General features: G+C 43.0%; 1 protein-coding gene across 1 annotated transcript in view; it reads right to left on the bottom strand.

Annotated features, from left to right (window-relative positions):
* Positions 1-22,984, bottom strand: part of LOC114653854 (cyclic nucleotide-gated cation channel beta-3-like) — a 170,871-nt gene that overhangs the window by 36,876 nt on the left and 111,011 nt on the right. Inside the window, exons 11-13 of the mRNA XM_051929250.1 lie at positions 12,810-12,951; positions 12,425-12,584; positions 3,541-3,638 (exon numbers count right to left, since the gene is read on the bottom strand). Of these exons, the coding sequence (XP_051785210.1) occupies positions 3,541-3,638; positions 12,425-12,584; positions 12,810-12,951 (400 nt within the window). The remainder of the gene's footprint in view (positions 1-3,540; positions 3,639-12,424; positions 12,585-12,809; positions 12,952-22,984) is intronic.

Here is a 22,984-nt window from a genome sequence, read left to right as displayed (position 1 = left end):
GCATTAACCAGGAAGTACTAATCTCACTCATTCAGCATTAACGTGCACAAGCGCCAACAGAAGATGCAAATGATTGCAGAAAAGGTAAAAGTTTTGGATATGTTGAAGGAAGGGAACAGCTATACCGCTGCAGGACACCATTACAGCATCAATGAGTCCACGATTCTTTTTATTTAAAAAGGAGGAAAAGCATATAAGATCTACGGCCACAGTGTCCTTTAATGAGGACGCAGAACGAGTTGCAAGTGGATGTGATAAGGCAGTAGTCTGGATGGAATCTGCTTTAGGGATTTGGATTGAAGAGTGCTGGAAGAAGAACAATGGCGGTGCTACACAGTCGCCTGAAGAAGCTCCTTTAGAAGAGCTATAACGCTCTCCTTTGTTGTGCAGTAAAATTAAACTCATCGTTATCGGACAAGTCGTTGTGTCATTGTTGGTGAGTAACCATAATTAATTATTTACATACAGTACTTATTACATGTACATAGTTTAGTGTCACTGTACACACATTTTATTGTATACAATTTTTCTTGCATTGTGCGTATTTATTGCTGGTGGCCTGTCTGTCGTAATGGCTGTAACATATGTGATATCGGAGATGCTCGATATCTTTAAAATAATATTTAGGTTTTACTGTATGTAAACTGTGTTTACATACATAATTTCAACGAATCTTACCTAATATCTAAGAGAATACAAAGGGTTTATGCTGTATAATTGTGCGTGAAATGTTTATAATAGTGTGGGAGAGTTTATAAGGGCTTAAAATATATAAAAATAACCACATGAACATATAGTTTCTACTTCGCGGATTTTCTTATTTCACGGGTGGCTCTGGAACACAACCCCCGCGATGGAGGAGGGATTACTGTATTTTAGCTTTTGACGTGCCGCGGAATTCTAGGAAGAACTTTGGTGTGTCGTAGGCGAGAAAAGGTTGCGGAGCACTGGCGTAGAATAAACGGTGCCTAGAATGGCATCAACATCGGGCGAGAGAGCAAAGCGAATGTGCAAAGTAAATGTATTTATTGCGTATTATTGCTGAATCGGACTTATCAGACTCCGATTTTGATGCAAGTGATCTGGAGATCGAAAATGAAAGTAAGGTACCTGCATCAGCTGATCGTGTATCTTGACGAGCCTGCGGAAAAGTTCACCCTGGGAGGACCACCAGACATAGATCTGTGGGAGGGGGGGGGGTCAGGCTGGCAACTGGACTTCATCAAACGACACTACGGATTAGCGGCCACTCGATTACATCAAGCTGTTTGTTTTCCAGAATGTGCCTTTCAGCTTATGAATGAGAACTAAGTCTGGGAATTGACATTACTGTAGTGGCTCGTAGAACATAAAACTGAGTGACATTTGTCATAAATAAGTATTTTGTGTTGATTTTATATGTGTACACCATTGCTTTGTGTGCCTTTTAGACAAACGTTTTTCTGGAAAAAAATATTCAGCCCTGGGACAAAAGAAAAAGAAAAAATAATCAGCGCTGAAAGAGTTAATTGCTATTTTTTAACTGCCGTTTTTGCAATGGCTGTGTGTGATGGAAATTACTGTTACACCAAGCACTGCATTCATTTTCTAAGAATCTGCCTTTTTGTCTTTTAATGAACCACAATTACTGTCTTAAAGCCCTCAAGAAGGTCTGGTGAAGTGATCATTACCGGTGGACCTTTATAATTTTAGTCCCATTTGAATTGCTCATGTCACAAACTTTTGACAGACTGCGCATTCACATCTTCGTCAAGATTACTGAGCCCTTCACCTTCCATAAAATTAAAAATAACCACCGGTTAAGATAGCCCTGTGGTAAAATTAGCTGAGGAAAATGACGTTAACCTGCAATAATAAACTGAATGTAGTCGAAACCGCTGCAGGTAATAAACTGAGATCGAGATGAATGGGTCATGGCATAGGGCAACGCCGACTACACGTAGTAGGAAGAAGATAGCTGGTGTGCCGAAAACTGTTATGTGCCCAGCTTAGCAACACTCGCACTGCCAGTTGAGAGGCGTGATAGCGGTCGTAAGCCGGACAGTCGTCAAGTGCATAGGTCGTAAGTTGATGACAGTACTTAGCAAAGCTGTATGGGATACCGTAGTGTACCTGCTATGACTAAAAACAGTGAGATGACGCTACAACAGCCCAGAGACGTTCAGTACCTGAGATTGGGTGCTGCTGCTTACAAGTTGAAACATCCATCCATCCATTTTCCAGCTCGCTGAATCCGAACACAGGGTCACGGGGGTCTGCTGGAGCTAATCCCAGCCAACACAGGGCACAAGGCAGGAACCAATCCCACCGCAGGACACACACAAACACAACCCACACACCAAGCACACACTAGGGACCACCTAACCTGCATGTCTTTGGACTGTGAGAGGAAACCCACGCAGACACGGGGAGAACATGAAAACTCCACGCAGGGAGGACCTGGGAAGCAAACCCATGTCTCCTTTCTGCGAGCGCTACCCACTGCGCCACCATGCCACCCACTGTAAGAGCCAATCTTTGAAATGTAATGCTTTAAGTTAAACTCACATTAGTACGTGCTTAATTTGAATTTGAATAGCCCGGGGATTTGTTCCTGCCTTGTGCCCTGTGCTGGCGGAGATTGGCTCCAGCAGACCCCTGTGACCCCCTGTGTTAGGATATAACGGGTTGGAGTCTGACTGACTACGCAGTGCTATGTAAAAGTTAGTGATAAAAATCACTGCATCAATTTATAACTTGCTAAGTTTTTGAGGCAGCAACTTCATTCTAACATCTTTTATACTGGGCGGCACAGTGGTAGCACGGGTTCGCTTCCCATGTCCTCCTTGCGTGGAGTTTGCATGTTCTCCCCGTATCTGCATGGGTTTCCTCCCACAGTCCAAAGACATGCAGGTTAGGTGTATTGACGTCCTACACTGTCCCTGGTGTGTGTGTCCTGCGGTGGGCTGGCGTCCTGCCCGGGATTGTTTCCTGCCTTGTGCCCTGTGTTGGCTGGGATTAGCTCCAGCAGACCCCCGTGACCCTGTGTTAGGATTCAGCGGAATGGAAAATGGATGGATGGATCTTTTATACTTTATGGAAACAGCAACTTTTCAGTAGTGAAATATTTTTTTAATTGGATCAACAGAACCAACTAATGTACATTTAAACAAAAATAGGCAGGGGCATACATTTGGGCGCCCCATAGGAATAATCCCATCAACAAGGAACTTAGACACTGTGAGACCTTTGAGACCCCGACGACCCCTCAACTGCACGTTACCATGGTGACAACTGGTCGAAAATGGGGTGTGCATACAGTTCAGAAATGGTTCAGCTGTATGAGAGAACTTAAAGAGACAAACGAGACATATAAGACTTAAACAGCCTTAAATCCAAACTTTTCTTTACTTTCCAGTACCCATTTTTTCTCTGTTTTTCTGTAAACTTTTACAACGAAGATATTTTGTCTGGAATCATTTCAACTCGTCAAACTTTTTTGCCAGAATCCCCTGAGGCGTCCTGAAGCTGCAGACTTTGGTCATTGTGGGCTACACTTACTTTGAACAGCTCCACTTTATTCAGTATGGCAAAGCTGACATCGATAGCGATGGCCATCCTCATTTTTACCGGCATGTCCTCAAGTAATTCGGATTCATCTGAAACCAGAAATAAAAATAAATCAATCAGTTAAAGTGGCACAGCAGACAGTGCTGCTTCTTCCTAGTGTCAGAAAACTGCCTACAAATCCCAGCATGGCCATCGTCTGAGTGGAGTTGGCACGTCTCCCTCGTTTCTTCTTGATCCTCGTTCTTTTGTCGAACTCCGGTCCTGGAGGGCCGCAGTGGCTACAGGTTTTCATTCTAACCCTCTTCTTCTTCATTTGTGACATGTTTTTGCTACTAATTAACTTCTTTTGCCTTAGTTTTAATTAACGTGACTCAGACCCCTTAGTTGTCTCTTTTTCCTTAATTAGCAGCCAAACAATAATGAGACACAAAACAAGTCGCCACACGACCAGCTCACCTGTGCCCAGCACATAATATCTGAAAATAATGAAAGGTGAAGGTCTCAGTAATGTTGATCTCTCAGGTCACCAAGACATTTTGACGATGTTCTTAGAAAAAACAGAAAATCAACAGTTTTAGAAATGTCTGCCGTGTCAGAATGAGAGCAGCAGCAAGCTGTGGAATTAAATGGCGGGTTTAATTAACAGCAAGAATCAGCTTGCTGGTTGGAGTTTGAAATCCCAATTTAGCTGGTCATCTGTCGGCTTGTTTCACATCTCATTTCTGTTTGGCTCTCATTTAATGAAGAAAGCAATAAATTCAGAGGACTGAATCCTTAAAAACAGGGCTATTAAAATGAAGGGAAAAGGAGTTAACTAGCAATGAAAACTGGCCACTGATTAGGAAAAGGGTTAGAATGAAAACCTGCAGCCACTGCGGCCCTCCGGGCCTGGAGCTCGACACCCCTGGCTCTAAACGTTCACCTACTTGAACGAGACCCTCAGCCTGACCATTTGGAGACTTGAAGTTGACCCCATAAGAGTGGGAGGTACAGCACCTTCAGAAAGTCCTTACCCAGACCGGCCACTACACTACCAAGACTACTCCTTGGATCACCTGTTACTCTAATAACAAGCCGTACTCCTTACAAGTTGTCTTACTTTTAATCGACACAACAAAATAACCAGAAAACAGTAACAGATATGTAAAATCAAACACGGATATACTGTTAATTAAAAAGATAACAAATATTCAATAACGTGTGCACAAAACCCCACTATCCCAATGACACCATAAAACATGAATATACCAATATTTACAAAGAACCCTCCCTTTGCCCCATAACAATTAATAGAAACACGGAACACAAATACAAACACACAGATTAGTTAAACACAGCAATTAAAATGTGGTGATAATGAAGTCCGGCGGTATTAATACTGGCTGTATTGTTGTTGTGCTCCATCCTCACCATCAAAGTCCTGGTAATGGCTGAGATGAATCTGAACCCCGGGGTTACTCGGCTCTGGCTGTCGTAATGTTGAAAAAGCAAGCAGTGGACTAAAGCAATGATCAGCAGGGATGAGTTGATAAATGGACGGGTAAATCGTCTTCTTTTTTCACTCCTCCCTCTCTCTCTCTCCTTCATTCCTCTTTTCTTAAATACAGAATGTCCCGGATGTATCTGGTGAGTTTAACAGCTGATTTCAGTCTCGGGGCTGCGTTCTCTCTCCATCGTCCTTCTGTAACAGTTGACACATATTTTATGCGCTTTTATCTGTTTCTGCCGCTTGCTCCCTTTGGAGTAGATGTCCGAGGGAATGACTGTCTTAGTGATATCTCTTTAAGGGGCGCAAGGAGGACAAATCACACCTGGGGGTCCTCACCAAAATGTGCTGTTGTATGACGTAAGGAGAACTGACTTAAAGAGGCAAGGAGGTGTGCGTTTTTTAAAAAAAGGAGAAGGATTGTTTAAGAAGGTTACGGAAGCATATTAGGGCCACGGTGTAAAAAAAAAAAAAATACGGACACAGTGAAGAAAAAGAAACTAAATGTCGAGATTAAAGTCGACATGTTGACTTTATTCTCGACATTTCCACTTTATTCTTGTAGTTTGTCAGTAGAATGTCGCAAACTAAACTTCATCTTAAAATGAATGTTTCATTTACTAGATTTTCTCAAACTCCGTCAGAAGTTATGTAGCACATTAAATGCTTTGTGTTGTGTTCCACGACCCAGTTGTTAATGGCTACGCGCTTCCTCCGCACTAAGAGAAAGCGCAGACAGCGATCAGCGCACAGAATCCATTCACTTCATGATATTCCTGCTCTCTGAACATTTAGAATACTAAGATAAATACTTGATATCATTTTCAGGATGAAATGTATTAAAGCGTGTGGGGACACGGTGGCGTGGAGGTTGCACTGCTGCCTCGCAGCAAGGGGGTCCCGGGTGTTCCCTGCTTTGAGTTTTCATGTTTTTCTGGTGGGTTTACTCGACGTGCTTCAGTTTCCTTTCATAGTCATGTAGGATGGCGGGTTTTGTTCTGCTCTATTAACCCTGCTACTGTATGTTTTGCTCGTATTCACCCTGCGATGTCCTGGTGCCCCGTTCAGGATTTGCTCCTGCCTCGCACACAATGCTTGCTGGGATGGGCACAACCCTGAATGGATGGCATAATTAAAAATGTATAATGAAGTTCTGAAAACACTGAGGCCTAAGTTTATAACTAATTTCACAAAGACGTTTATCGTGTGGCAATTGGTTATGTGGAGAAAGAAAAAGGAAGGATAGGAACTTCAGGTTTGGTACGTCAGATAGAGACAGCACGAATGCAGTAAAGAAATCCCACATCCATTGAATTCTGTGTTCGTGTCTCTGACCACCAGCTCACGAATCCAACATTTATAGAATATTTCAGTTAAACCTGTGCGATACCCATTCATACATCCAGTTTTCTGGAGCCTCGTCACACCTGCCATAAAGTTCTCTACACTGAACATACGCCTGGGGACCTCTTACTGCGAGGGAGCAGCACTAACGTGTATGTTTAATACCTGCTTTATTGCATTTCATCATTAAAAAGATATCAAGTATTTATCTTAGTATTCTGAATGTTCATAGAGCAGGACTATCATGAAGTCAATGTGTGGTGATCGCTGCCGACGCATCATCAGTGCAAAAGGAAGTCAGTTGAAGAAGTGCGTAGCGATTAACAACTGGGTCGGGGAACACAACACAAAGCATTTAATGTGCTACATAACTTATGACGGGGTTTGAGAAAATCTACTGAATGAAACATTCACTTTAAGATGAAGTTTAGTTTGCAACATTCTACTGACAAAATAAACTACGAGAATAAAGTCAACATGTCAACTTTAATCTCCACATTTAGTTTGTTTTTCTTCATTGTGTCCATATTTGTTTTTTTGTTTTTTTTACACTGTAGCCCTAATACACTTCTGTAAAGAAGGAGCTGGGAAGGCGAGTATAAAAAGAAAGCTATCGGTAAAGCAAATAAGGCTCCATAACAAGAACGGTTCGGGCGCACGGAAAAAGAGAGTGCTGGCTAACCAGGAATGATCTTCGGAGCGCACGGCTTTACTTTGGATTTTTGATGCTGGCGTCTGCCATGGACGGACGTTAACGCCAATACACCAGGTGAGGCGGACTTCAACATTCTACAACAGTGTCGTCGTCAGGCCGGTGAGGTCGCTTCTTTTATATATAAATGGTTGAAATAGTTTACTGTCAGCATGGTGGTGCAGTGGTAGCACTGCTGCCTCGCAGTTAGGAGACCCGTCTGGGTTCGCTTCCCGGGTCCTCCCTGCGTGGAGTTTGCATGTTCTCCCCGTGTCTGCGTGGGTTTCCTCCCACAGTCCAAAGACATGCAGGTTAGGTGGATTGGCGATTCTAAATTGGCCCTAGTGTGTGTGGGTGTGTGGTTGTGTTTGTGTGTGTCCTGCGGTGGGTTGGCACCCTGCCCGGGATTGGTTCCTGCCTTGTGCCCTATGTTGACTGGGATTGGCTCCAGCAGACCCCCGTGACCCTGTGTTCGGATTCAGCGGGTTGGAAAATGGATGGATGGATAGTTTACTGTCAAATAATGCAAAGAGTACGCAACATGTGTTTCACCCTAATTCTGGGCTCATCAGGCGTACACACTCTACTGCACCCCCGTCTCGGGGAATCGAACCTCGGACATCAGCGCTAGAGGTCCCTCGCTATATCGCGCTTTGACTTTCGCGGCTTCACTCTATCGCGGATTTTATATGTAAGCATATCTAAATATATAACGCGGATTTTTCGCTGCTTCGCGGGTTTCTGCGGACAATGGGTCTTTTTACTTCTGGTACTTGGTTCCTCAGTTGGTTTGCCCAGTTGATTTCATACAAGAGATGCTATTGGCGGATGGCTGAGACGCTACCCAATCAGAGCACGCAGTTAAGTTCCTGTGTACTGATTGGCTCAGTGACGGAGTGTTGCATTAACCAGGAAGTCTCATCACACTCATTCAGCATTAACGTGCTCCTGCTACTGCTTCAGGGGCTGTGTCCAAGCGCCAACAGAAGATGCAAATGATTGCAGAAAAGGTAAAAGTTTTGGATATGTTGAAGGAAGGGAACAGCTACACCGCTGCAGGACATCGATTCTTTTTATTTAAAAAGGAGGAAAAGCATATAAGATCTACAGCCGCAGTGTCCTTTAACCAGGGCGCAAAACGAGTTGCAAGTGGACGTGATAAGGCGGTAGTCTGGATGGAATCTGCTTTAGGGATTTGGATTGAAGAGTGCTGGAAGAAGAACAACGGCGGTACTACACAGTCGCCTGAAGAGGCTCCTTTAGAAGAGCTATAACGCTATCCTTTGTTGTGCAGTAAAATTAAACTCATCGTTATCGGACAAGTCGTCGTGTCATTGTTGGTGAGTAACCATAATTAATTATCTACGTACAGTACTTATTACATGTACATAGTTTAGTGTCACTGTACACATTTCACTGTATACAATTTTTCTTGCATTGTATGTATTTATTACTGGTGGCCTGCCTGTCGTAATGGCTGTAACATATGTGATATCGGAGATGCTCGATATCTTTAAAATAATATTTAGGTTTTACTGTATATAAACTGTGTTTACATACATAATTTCAACAAATCTTACCTAATATCTAAGAGAATACAAAGGGTTTATGCTGTATAACTGTGCGGGAAATGTTTATAATAGTGTGGGAGAGTTTATAAGGGCTTAAAATATATAAAAAGAACCACATGAACATATAGTTTCTACTTCGCGGATTTTCACCTTTCACGGGGGGTTCTGGAACGCAACTCCCGTGATGGAGGAGGGATTACTGTAATTACATTTATGGCATTCGTAGTCTGAATCACAATCTGATTGTGTGGGTGGTTACCTACCAGGTAACGCTTGTGGTTGGTCAGCAAGTCGGCTAACAATTTAGGGTGAAACACGTGTCGCGTACTCTTTGCATTATTTGACAGTAAACTATTTCGACCATTCTATGATCTGCTTCTCACAAGTGAAAAAGGGCAACGTGGTGGATGTTAGCCGACTTGCTGACCAACCACAAGCGTTACCTGATAGGTAACCACCCATACAATCAGATTGTGATTCAGACTACGAATGCCGTGAATATATTTATATATCTAACTAGTCATTTAGCCCGTTACGATAACGGGCGCTAGAACAGTAGTGCATAAACATTAGTAGGCACAGTCTGTATTAAATGGTAAGGGACTTTGACCTCATTCTTTTTGTTGGTCGTATTTTTCTTTCTTTCAGCCTTTCTTTTGTTGATGTTTACTTGCTGAGCTGACCGTTCTTTGTGGGCTGCCGCCGTGTATTGTGTGTCTTTAATTTTCTGTGACAGTAATACTGTCTTGTACGGCTCTATTCAATAAGGGCGCGCACAAAAAGGCGAGCTTCAAAAGGGCGACCTCAATTGAGCGCGATGAATAAAGACGTTCGTAGATAATTTAGTTCAAATGGCTCTGGAATATGTGAAGAGCAACAAAGGTGCAGATCTTTATTTACGCGCGCCTTTATTCGCTGCGCCCAATTGAGGTCGCCCTTTTGAGGCTCGCCTTTTTGTGCGCGCCCTTATTGAAGGATACCGTCTTGTACGTCCGCTGGCTTGTACGTCTGTAATATTCCTTTAATTTTCTCTGGCGGTAACACAGGCGTGCGCGTTGGTAATATGCCTTTAATCTCCTCTGACATTAATACTGGCTTGTATGTGGCTGTAATATGCGTCACTGTATTGTGTACCTTTAATTTCCTCTTGCACTAATATTGGTTTGTATTTCCTTAAAACGCCTCTAACTTTCTCTGACAGTAATATCACGCATCGCACCGTGCCCCGCACATGCGCACTTCACCAGAAGACACACACACACGGACACCTGGACGCACACAGGGATTTTATTAAAGAGGATAACGAGTCAGTGGAATACATTTGGCTTGTACACTGGATTTATCAGCGGACTTCCCAGGCCAGTTGGATTACAAACATAAAACAAAGTTAATATAAAAGGGACTGGGGAACGTGTGGGTGTCTAATTTATATTTGTATATATATGTATACTGTATATATATATATGTATGTGCTGTGAATATATTTGTGCTGTCTGTAAATAGGTGATATTTCCTTTTCTTTTCCTTTCTTTCTTTCTCTTCTGTTTCGCCGTTTTCTGGGGAGTGTATTATAGAAGGGTTCAAGGGGGTGAGCATATTAATTAGTGTTTGTTTAGTTGTTCCAGAGTTGGGTAGGATTGCTTAAAGGGTGTTTATAGTTTTGTTTGATTGATTATAATATATATATTCTTGTTTGTTAAAATAATTTAATTGTTGGGGTGGTTATTTCCTTTTGTAAATTCTTAAAGGACATCTCCATCTTAGGAGATCAAATTGGGGCTAGGGTTCTGTCTGGTTCCATTCATCCATCCATTTTCCAACCTGCTGAATCTGAACACAGGGTCACGGGGGTCTGCTGGAGCCAATCCCAGCCAACACAGGGCACAAGGCAGGAACCAATCCCGGGCAGGGTGCCAGCCCACCACATCTGGTCTGGTCCCGTTCCTGATAATATTAGTTTTTCCTAAGGTTAGGAGATTTTTCATGTGTGCCGGGCTCCTCATCCTACTTTAAGAGGAACTCGCTACACTTCACCCTCTTCGCTCACGGGACAACATTTACAGACGCACATATAAAGGACAGGAAACGGGACGATGAAATGAAACGCGCTCAGCACAGGAAAAAAAACTTGTAGCCCTGCTACAAGTCTTTGTTCACATTTTCTTGTGTTGCACCCTAAGCCATTTAAGTTCATGTTCTCCCTCATCAAGCAACACTCAATACCCCAGAATAACAAAAAGGAAACGGGATTTTGGAATATTTCCCACCCGTATTAAAAATTAAAACACTCATTAGGGCAATAAAGCCACTTGGCGTGACTTGATGGAAGCACTCAGACCCTTTGCTTTGGCTCAGGTGCATCCCATTCTACCGATCATCTCTGAGATGTTTCTACACCTTGTTGGGAGTCCACCGGTGGTCAATTCAATCGACTGGACGTGATCAGGGAAGGCGCACGCGTACCTCTAGGAGGAGTAAAACCCAGCCGTGTGGTTAAAGAAATTGCCAATGAAGCTTTGAGACAGGATTGTGTGGAGGTGCAGATCTGGGGAAGGCAACAAAAAAGCAAATGTCTGCAGTATTGAAGGGCTCCTAAGAGCACAGCCGCCACCATAATTCATAAACAGGAGACATCCGAATCGATCACGACTTTCCCTAGAGCTGGTCACCTGGTCAAACTGAGCAGTTGGGGGAAGACAGCCTTGTTAGTAGAGACAACCAAGAACACAATGATCACTGTGGCACCTGTGTGGTGTTGGGTGAAACTTCCAGAAGGAGATCCATCACTGCAACACTTTATGGCAGAGTGGCCAGACGTGATACGTGAAAGGCCCCTTTGAAGGACTATTCGACTTGAAGAACAAGATTCTCTGGTTTGATGACAAGGAGATTGAACTGTTTGGCCTCAATTTTAAGTGACAATGTCTGGTGGAAACCAAACGCTGTTCATCATCCGCACAAGATCATTTCAACAGTGAAGTATGGTGGTGGTAACCTCAGCCTGTGGGGTTGCTTTTCAGTGACAGGGACTAGCAGGGTTGAGGGAAATCAAAATGGAGCAAAGCACAGACATATCGGTAAAGAGAAACTGCAGCAGACCACTCTGGACCTCGGGCGGGACCAAAGGTTCAACACTCCAACAGAACAAAGACAAGACAACACTGGAGGGACTTTGAGAGAATGATGTCAATGCTCTTGAGTGGCCCAGCCATTCCCAGGCTTTAACCCAATCAAACGTCTGTGGAGAGACCTGACAATCGCCGTCCACCAAGGGTCTTCATCCAACCTGGCAGAGGATCTGAAGAGAAGAACGGTAGATAATCACCAAATCCTGGTGTCTATGTGTGTGTGTGTGAAGCTTGTCCTGTCAGACCCAAGAAGATTCTAGGCTGGAATTGCTGCCACAACAAAGTGCCAAGTAAAGAATCTGAATCCTTGTGTCAAAATTTCCTAAAATTTTGTTTCCGCTTTGTCATTTTGGGGTACTGAATACAGCTTGATGTGGGGAAAAAAATGAATTTCAGCACAAGGTTGTAACAAAAGAAAATGTGAAAAAGTGAAGGGGTCTGAAGACTTTCTGAAGACCTACCAAGAGGAGATGCAGGAACAGACATTGGATACCCCAGATACTCCTGGGAATTGCTTAGGGGAAGCTGGAGACTCTTGCTGGAGATCTGTTACACCACCACAAACATCACCAGGTAAATTAAATTCATTTATAGAGGAGGGTCTGCCCCCCCATAACTCCCAAAGTCCAAGTCAGATCTGGGCACACATACCTACCTAACACGCCTTGTGATGCCCAGGTGTAATTATACCAGGTGCGCACTCTGTTCTGTACATGTCTTGGGATTTTGTAGGTGTTCATGTAGGCCACTGTATTGTCCATCGAAGTACGGAAGTAAGTATGTCCTGCAGTGGCCGCCCCGATAACATCTCTCATCTAGGAAACAGAGCACATGAGGGAGGATAAGCATGTCAGGAACGCGACAACACGCACGGGTTCACGTTAAAGTCCTACCACACCTAATTGGATTTACAGAATAACAGCACGACCTGTGCAGCCAGATCAGGTTCACACAGTAAGCGGTGGGTGGCGAGGTGGGAAGCACTGGCACACTCCAATGAATGCACTGGCACTGGCAGCGATTCATCCGTTGTCATTTACCTGACCGATCAAGCTGGAGAACACAAAGACCCCTGTGAAATAATTTAATAACTGAAACACAATCTCAAACACCGTCACAGGCTCTGGAAGACCCCCAATTGTGATCAGGGTACGCACTGCCCAGTAGTAACATCTCAGGTACCTGGAATACAAAAATATGTAATGGCCGTCAAGGAGGAGAAAACGGATTTGTGAGTTACAGGACTTGAGGAGGTGACTGTTGGCACAAAAAATATCAAAAAGAAATTCCCATACCGTGAGATTTTTGAGACCCCTCAACTGTGCGGTGCGGCGACACTCGCTTAACATAAGCAGAGACTGGTTGTCCGATGCCAGTGCAACTGCAAATTCGTGGGCTGCCCGCGTATCTTGTCTGTCACTTACCACTTGATGTGGGTAACAGTAAACCAGCCGCCGACTGGACTGTGGGCGCACTTTCGGTCTCCTTACTTGTGCAGATAACCTCTCGGTTCTTTAGATGTGAGGAGGGAGTGAATGGAGGACAACGTCATCGTCACTGCTTGAATGTTTGAGTGACACCTCCAATTTGAATAAATCCTTTGAGAACGTTCCGCTCTTCTCAACAACAGAGCTGATTTTTTGGGAACCCGGACTCGCCTCCTTCTCTCCTGTGCAAGTCTGTGACCCGCACATCACAATACGTTATTCAATATGAAATGCAACTCCACAACCAAATCACAAATGTGGCCTCCATTCCAATGGCATTTGGAGTCTCAAGGTAAGGAGGACAGAAGATCTGAGGTAAGGTAGCGCTATTCACTAATCATGGCACCGGAGACTGGCAATGTGTTGCACGTTGATCAGCACATGCAAGGAAGACTGTCACGGTCATCTTGACATGTGACATTATGGACCCTGGCAACCTTTTGAATCATTCAGAGAGCTTCCTTCTGGTCAGATTAGTGGACTGTGCAGACGGTCACTTCTCATTCATATTATTAACATTTTCTAAACTAGAACATTAGAACACTTGAGATGAGAACAGGCCATTCAGCCCAATAAAGCTTGCCAGTCGAGTTTTGCAAGTCCCTAAAGTCTTACTGTCTACCACATGACTTGGTCGCTTATTCCAAGTGTCTATCGTTCTTTGTGTAAAGAAAAACTTCCTAATGTTTGTGTGAAATTTACCCTTCACAAGTTTCCAACTGTGTCCCCGTGTTCTTGATGAACTCATTTTAAAGTCACCGTCTCGATCCACTGGACTAATTCCCCTCATAATTTTGCACACTTCACTCAGGTCTCCTCTTCATCTCCTGTAAAGGCTCAGCTCTGTTAATCTTCATAACTCATCCTCTGTAGACCCTGAATCAGCCTAGTCGCTCTTCTCTGGACCTTCTCTAGTGCTGCTATGTCTTTATGGAGACCAAAACTACACCCAGGACTCCAGATGAAGCCTCACCAGTGTGTTATAAAGCTTGAGCAGAACCTCCCGTGACTTGTACTCCACACATCAAGGTGCTATATAACCTGACATTCTGTTAGCTTTCTTCATGGCTTCTGAACAGTGCCTGGCAGTTGATAGCGTCAAGTCCACTTTGACTCCTAAATCCTTCTCATAAGGTGGACCTTCGATTTTCAGACCTCCCTTTGTGTATTAAGACCTAACAAGACCTAAAGTTAATGCAAGCATTAAACTCAGCTCTTCTAATGTTTTCCTCATAACTCCTCCCCTGTAGTTGCTCTTCTCTGGACCTTTTCTTGCGCTGCTATGTCCTTTTTGTAGCCTGGAGACCAAAACTGCACACAGGACTGCAGATGAGGCCTCACCAGTGTGTTATAAAGCTTGAGCAGAACCTCCTGTGACTTGTACTCCACACATCAAGGCGCTATATAACCTGACATTCTGTTAGCCTTCTTAATGGCTTCTGAACACTGTCTGGAAGTTGATAGCTTAGAGTCCACTATGACTCCTAAAACCTTCTCATAAGGTGGACTCTCCATATTCAGACCACCCATTGTGTATTCCAACCTCATATTTTTACTTCCAATTTGTAATTCTTTACATTTAATGACATTAAATTTCATCGTCCACAAATCTGCCCAAGCCTGTATGCTGTCCAAGTCCTTCTGTGATGATATAACGGATTCCAAATTGTCTGCTGATCTACCTATCTTGGTATCATCTGCACACTTCACCAGCTAGATTAGATTAGTAGTTCAGAGTAGTCAATCCGTGCATAAAATACAAAGCAACATACCAAAGCAAAACAAAAGCCTACGATGATTGGTTCCTTGTCATTTGTGTTGGACAAATAACGAGACACATTTTCGTTTTTCTTTCACGTTTCAGATGGCAGCGTGACAGAACAATGGCTACCACTGTCGCATCATTTTTAATCCTTTATTCGCCGTGTGCAATTTCTTGTGTAAGGAATTTGTCATTTTTCGCATCCCCCAACTTGCTCTGCGGATAGAAAGTTTTGGGGTCAGCTGTTTTGTACAGCGAGAGCCCCCTGGAGCACCTACAGATTAAGGGTCTCGTCCAATGTAGCTTTGCTTCTGTCATGGACAGGAATCGAACCCATAACCTATGAGTTACCAGTCCAGATCCTTTAGCTAGAGAGCCATCATAGCATCAGCTCCACGGATTCACTCCCCAGCCTGGTCACTGTCTGTGTGGAGTCCTCGCCATTTGTAAAGCGGTGCTGCAGTTAGTACAATGGCCTCATGGGTATCCTGACTATGCAATTTGTTTCATTTTTGGTGTGTAATTCCTTACTTTTTGGAAGGTTTTTGACTTGTTTTTTGTGTTTTTTACATCCTTTAAAATCAGAATCTAACGTTAAGTGTGGTGATTTGTAACTTATTTTTGATTCCATGCATTGATTAGGGCCATTTTTGCTGCTACAGTAGAGTCTCGCTTATCCGACATAAACGGGACGGCAGAAAATCAGATAAGCAAAAATGTCGGATAATGGGAGGTGTTAAGGAAAAGCCTATTAAACGTTAAACTATGTTATAATTTTACACATTACGAACCTAATAATCATGTTTTACAACAAAACAACAGAAAAAATCAACTGAAAAAATGAACTTAGCAATGAAAAATAGACTACGCTCACGCTCGCAACTTGCAGTTCTTGTTGCCGATTGATGCGTTTTTTTGGGGTTTTTTTGCAGTGGGACATTGGATAATACGGAATGTCGGATAAGCGAGACTCTGCTGTATTTGGGTTAACAACTTGGGGGTCCTTTCACAAAGAAAACATCCCACATGGCTCAGGGTGTGTCCTCAGAGGTCGTGGCCTCTGTCAACAACATGGTGGCTTTAAAAGGTCATCGAAAGGTTCACTTCCTGTCCGAGTTTAGTTTAGTTCAAAAATCGAACCCTTTCTTTGTTGCCTTTAAAAATTCGTTTGCTCTTTCTCTTCTTGCTTTTGACTTTTTGACTTTGATTTTTGTCTCGTGATTTGGTTTTGTTAATGGTGCCATCTCCTTCCTATTTGGGTTTCAATTACGCCTTCTTACTGGTAGCGGATGAGGTGCCACTAAGATTCACACCGTTATAGGGACGATTATTTGTTTATTTTCTTGGTTGGGGACCCCAGGGACGCACCCCGCCTTGGCCCAACTGGCACACACACTCACAGAGACACTGCAGAGAGCAGATTAAATTAATAAAGATGCGGTACATTATAAGAAAATAGAAAAATAAACAACAATAAACAGTTGCTCTCCCCGCTACCATAGGACGGTGACAAACAACAATAAAACACCTGACAATAAACACGACAACGGCCAAAACAAGTTCAAATGGAGAGGCAACAGGTGATGGCTGGAGAGTAGAAAATCCTGCTGCAGTGCAGCAAGAGGTGATTGGGGAGCGCTCCCTCAGACGAAACGTTACCAATCCACAAGTCACACGAGCAGGCTGGCACGAGACAGACCATAAACTCAACCAGCAACGGTAATTCAAGACAATCCACAGGTCATCCAAACGGGTGAAACAGCAACATGACAGACAGACAGACAAACAAACAAACAGTCCTCCATTTAAAGGGCCTGCCTTCTTCCCAGCAGCCCCTGCTTCCTCCACTGCCATCCAATAGTTCACGGGTGTCCAGCTCCAGTCCTGGAGGGCTGCAGTGGCTACTGGTTTTCATTCTAACCATCTTCTTCATTAGTGACCAGTTTTTTCTGCTAATTGCCTTGGTTTTAATTGACGTGACTCAGGCCCCTTAGTTTTTTCTTTTTCCTTAATTAGCAGCCAATCAATATCAATCCATCCATCCATTATCCAACTCACTATATCCTAACTACAGGGTCACGGGGGTCTGCTGGAGCCAATCCCAGCCATCACAGGGGGCAAGGCAGGAAACAAATCCTGGGCAGGGTGCCCGCCCACCGCAGGGCACATAAACACACACACAAATCACATATTAGGGACAATTTAGAATCTCCAATACACCTAACCTGCATGTCTTTGGACTGTGGGAGGAAACCCACACACACATGGGGAGAACATGCAAACTCCACGCAGGGAGGACCTGGGAAGCGAAGTTACAGTGCATCTGGAAAGTATTCACAGCGCATCACTTTTTCCACATTTTGTTATGTTACAGCCTTATTCCAAAATGGATTCAATTCATTTTTTTCCTCAGAATTCTACACACAACACCCCATAATGACAACGTGAAAAAAGTTTACTTGAGGTTTTTGCAAATTTATTAAAAATAAAAAAACTGAGAAATCCCATGTCCATAAGTATTCACAGCCTTTGCTCAATACTTTGTCGATGCCCCTTTGGCAGCAATTACAGCCTCAAGTCTTGTTGAATATGATGCCACAAGCTTGGCACACCTATCCTTGGCCAGTTTGGCCCATTCCTCTTTGCAGCACCTCTCAAGCTCCATCAGGTTGGATGGGAAGCGTCGGTGCACAGCCATTTTAAGATCTCTCCAGAGATGTTCAATCGGATTCAAGTCTGGGCTCTGGCTGGGCCACTCAAGGACATTCGCAGAGTTGTCCTGAAGCCACTCCTTTGATATCTTGGCTGTGTGCTTAGGGTCGTTGTCCTGCTGAAAGATGAACCGTCGCCCCAGTCTGAGGTCAAGAGCGATCTGGAGCAGGTTTTAATCCAGGATGTCTCTGTACGTTGCTGCAGTCATCTTTCCCTTTATCCTGACTAGTCTCCCAGTTCCCCACAGCATGATGCTGCCACCACCATGCTTCAGTGTAGGGATGGTGTTGGCCTGGTGATTAGCGGTGCCAGGTTTCCTCCAAACGTGACACCTGACATTCACACCAAAGAGTTCAATCTTTGTCTCATCAGACCAGAGAATTTTCTTTCTCATGGTCTGAGAGTCCTTCAGGTGCCTTTTGCCAAACTCCAGGTGGGCTGCCATGTGCCTTTTACTAAGGAGTGGCTTCCGTCTGGCCACTCTACCATATAGGCCTGATTGGTGGATTGCTGCAGAGATGGTTGTCCTTCTGGAAGGTTCTCCTGTCTCCACAGAGGACCTCTGGAGCTCTGACAGAGTGACCATTGGGTTCTTGGTCACCTCCCTGACTAAGGCCCTTCTCCCCCGATCGCTCAGTTTAGATGGCCAGCCAGCTCTAGGAAGAGTCCTGGTGGTTTCAAACTTCTTCCACTTACAGATGATGGAGGCCACTGTGCTCATTGGGACCTTCAAAGCAGCAGACATTTTTCTGTAACCTTCCCCAGATTTGTGCCTCGAGACAATCCTGTCTCGGAGGTCTACAGACAATTCCTTTGACTTCATGCTTGGTTTGTGCTCTAAAATGAACGGTCAACTGTGGGACCTTCTATAGACAGGTGTGTGCCTTTCCAAATCATGTCCAGTCAACTGAATTTACCACAGGTGGACTCCAATGAAGCTGCAGAAACATCTCAAAGATGATCAGGGGAAACAGGAGGCACCTGAGCTCAATTTGGAGCTTCATGGCAAAGGCTGTGAATACTTATGTATATGTGCTTTCTCAATTTTTTTATTTTTAATAAATTTGCAAAAACCTCAAGTAAACTTTTTTCACGTTGTCATTATGGGGTGTTGTGTGTAGAATTCTGAGGAAAAAAATGAATTTAATCCATTTTGGAATAAGGCTGTAACATAACAAAATGTGGAAAAAGTGATGCGCTGGGAATACTTACCGGATGCACTGTATGTCTCCTAACTGCGAGGCAGCAGCGCTACCCACTGTGCCACCATGCCACCCTCCAATCAATAACGAGACTCAAAATGAGCCAAAGCAACTTCTGTCCATCACACAATATCTGAAAATAAGGAAAGGTGAAGGTCTCAGTAAGGATGATCTCTCAGGTGGTCTTAGAAAAAGAAAATCAACAGTTTGAAATGTCTGCTGTGGCAGAATGAGAAGAGCAACAAGCCATGGAATTAAAATAACGGGATCAGTTAACAGCTGAAATTCCCAGGTTAAGGGTTAATTAGCAGTGAAAACTGGGCACAGATTAGGAAAAGGGTCAGAATGAAAACCTGTAGCCACTGTGGCCCACCAGGACCAGAGTTGGACACCCCTGCAATAGAGCAACACCCTCGAGGCAGCTGGGATAGGACTCTGTGGCACTGCTACATGCTCAGCAGATATTGTTTCTCTTCTCCTAGTGTGACACTGGGTTTGAATCCTATACTTGGGTGCTGTTTTTGTCAGGTATGTCCCCCCCCCCCCCAACCATGTCAGTGCGGATTTTTCTTCTGATGCTGTCATTACCGCCCACATACCAAACATGAGCATATTTTACATTAGAACATTAGGACACTCCAGACGAGAACAGGCCATTCAACCCAACAAAGCTCACCAGTCCTGTCCACTTAATCCTTCCAAAAAAACATCAAGCTGAGTTTTGAAAGTCCCTGAAGTCCTCCTGTCCACCACACTACTTGGTCTCTTATTCGTTATTTGTTTGTGGTTCTCTGTGTGAAGAAAAATTTTCTAATGTTTATGTAAATTTCCCCTTCACAAGTTTCCAGCTGTCTCCCCATGTTCTTGATGAACTCATTTTACAGTCACCATCTTGAGCCACTGGACTAATTCACTTCATAATTTTAAACACTTCAGTCAGGTCTTCTCTTAATCTTATTTTCCTTAAACTGTAATGACTCAGCTCTTTTTATCTTTCCTCATAACTCATCCCCTGTAGTCCTGGAATCAGCCGTGATGCTCTTCTCTGGACTTCTTCTATTGCTGTTATGTCATTTTGTAGTCTGGAGACCAAAACTACACACAGAGCTACATATAGTGCCTTCCATATCTATCTATCAATCTATTGTGAGGCACCTGCGCCAGACAGTGGCGGGCTCACTGCCTCAATGACAGGTTCACAGCCCCGCCACATAACACGCCCGTCAGCCATAGACCGATGGCCAAACTGTGGGATACTTGGACTTGGCCAGTCACCCGGCCCACTTTCTCTTTGTCCTCTTTCCTCCGGGATGATCCGATTCCAGTCGTGGACCCACCGCTGAGGGACCAACCTGATGAGGAGGATTATCAGTGCTTTAACTGAAGGTGGGAGCTGAGGCAGGACGACTAATGAAGTCACTGATTGTGTGCTGTGCCTGTGTGTCACGTAGAGGAGGCTCCCACTTTAATAAATACGCTTGCTGTTCTTGTTTTATGATGAATAATAAAGTTGATTGTTCTGAAGCCTGAGACTGAGCCTCATCTTTCAGGTGAAAGACAGCGACTCACACGTCACTCTACCTTTCACATCTATCTATCATATAGTTCCTATGTATCTATTATATAGTGCCTTTCACATCAGTCAATCTATCTATCTATCTATCTATCTATCTATCTATCTATCTATCTATCTATCTATCTATCTATCTATCTATCTATCTATCTATCTATCTATCTATCTATCTATCATAAAGTTCCTATGTATCTATTAGATAGTGATTCAGGTCGAGGAGGGGGCCTTGGAATAATTCATTGTAACAAAATGCAAATCACTTCTAAAAATTTAGGCAACTTTACATCCTTTGAAGCATTCATTTTAAATATTAAAACAGATTCCAACACAATTATAGTGCTAGTCTATAGACCACCAGGGCCGTATTCATTGTTCATGTCTGAATTTAGCAACCTTTTATCTGACTTGGCTATAAATTATGATCACGTAGTACTGATGGGAGATTTTAATGTACACATTGATGTGGAAACTGACACTTTTAGCAAATGTTTTACTTATTTGTTAAATTCAATAGGATTTTGTCAGAATGTCAAAGGTCCAACTCATAATCATAACCACACATTAGATTTAATTATAACTTACAAAGTTGAAATTCAAAATTTAATTATTACTCCATTAAATGAAGTTATTTCTGATCACTACTTAATTACATTTGATTTGGTCCTGCCCTTGCGAACACACTCCCAGATTAAAACAAAGACAGTGCGACATCTAGATTGTAATTCTGCTTCAAAATTTATAGATACTTTGAGTAAGTCGAGTGTAATTGTGGAAAACCATTTAGATCAGTTAACATCAAATGTAAACACAGAAAACAATTTAGATGAGCTAACATCACATTATAATGTGACCTTGAGAGATGCTCTGGACACAGTGGCTCCCCTTAAAACAAAAGTGATCAAAGCACATAGAAACTCTCCCTGGTTTAATGAAAACACTCGAGCTCTTAAATTAGAGTGTCGAAAACTGGAACGCAGATGGAGAACAACAAAGCTACAGGTCTTTCAAATTGCATGGACAGAGAGTGTTAATAAATATAAAAAAGCTCTCTTTAAAGCTCAGTCAGAATATTATTCTACATTAATAGATAGCAATAATAAAAATCCTCGGGCACTGTTTAGAACAGTGGCTAAATTATCAAATGGGAATTCAGATCAACAGTGCAAAATACCAACAGACATTAGCAGTACAGACTTTATGAACTTCTTCAATGAGAAAATTAAAAATATAAGATCCCAGATCTCTGCATCACAGTACAAACCAAATACTAGCTTAGCAGACCCTGTCTCACATTGCACTCAGCACTTTAGTAATTTTAATCCTGTAACTGAGCAGGAAGTCTTAACTTTAATCTCTAAAATGAAGCCCACTACTTGTTCCCTAGATCCAGTGCCAACAAAACCAGTAAAAAGTGCAATGGATGTTCTTGCAGCGCCTATCCTAAACATTATCAATAGTTCATTATTGCATGGCACAGTACCTGATACACTAAAAGTGTCAGTCATTAAACCATTACTTAAAAAGTCAGACCTAGACCCACACATACTTAATAATTATAGGCCTATTTGAAATCTACCGTTTCTCTCTAAAATACTAGAAAAAGTAGTCGCCAGTCAGCTTCAGACACACCTTACACATTACAATTTATTTGAGAAATTCCAGTCTGGTTTTCGCACTGGTCATAGTACAGAAACGGCACTAACATGGGTTGTAAACGACATTCTGATATCCTCTGATGAAGGAAACTCCACTGTAATTACGTTGTTGGACTTAAGTGCAGCATTTGACACCATCGACCATTCTATTTTACTGCACAGGCTAGAAAATAATGTTCGGCTTACAGGCACTGTGCTCTCTTGTTTTAGTTCTTACTTATCAAATCGATTCCAATATGTACAGAAATGTGCTGACAGGACTCCATCATTATACACAGAAGTTCAATATGGTGTCCTGCAGAGCTCAGTACTGGGACCTTTACTGTTTTCACTTTACATGCTTCAACTGGGATCTCTCATTAGGAAACATAATGTTAATTTTCACTCGTATGCAGATGACACCCAGTTATACCTTTCATTTAAATCAAATGAAGTTTCTCCAATGTGGTCTTTAATTAGTTGTGTTAGTGAATTAAAGGAGTGGATGGATGAGAACTACTTGTCTTTAAATACAGATAAAACAGAGATGTTAATTGTTGGAGGGAATGATGCTGATCACAATAATATTTTGTCATCATTTAACTCAATGGGAATCCCAGTCAATTTTACTGAATCAGCCCGCAATCTAGGAGTTATCTTTGACTCTAGCATGTCATTTAAAGTGCACATTACAAAGTTGTCCAAATCATGTTTCTTCCATCTTAAAAATGTTAGGAAATTAAGGCGCTTTTTAAATAAACAGGATTCTGAGAAACTAATTCATGCATTTATCTCTAGTAGGATTGACTACTGCAATGCGGTGTTCACTGGATGTTCAAACTGTT

This window comes from Erpetoichthys calabaricus, chromosome 6 (assembly GCF_900747795.2).
Source record: "Erpetoichthys calabaricus chromosome 6, fErpCal1.3, whole genome shotgun sequence".
In the NCBI taxonomy this organism is placed as follows: domain Eukaryota; kingdom Metazoa; phylum Chordata; class Cladistia; order Polypteriformes; family Polypteridae; genus Erpetoichthys; species Erpetoichthys calabaricus.
Note: the sequence above shows the minus strand (reverse complement) of the source record. Positions and strands in the feature narration are given on the sequence as shown.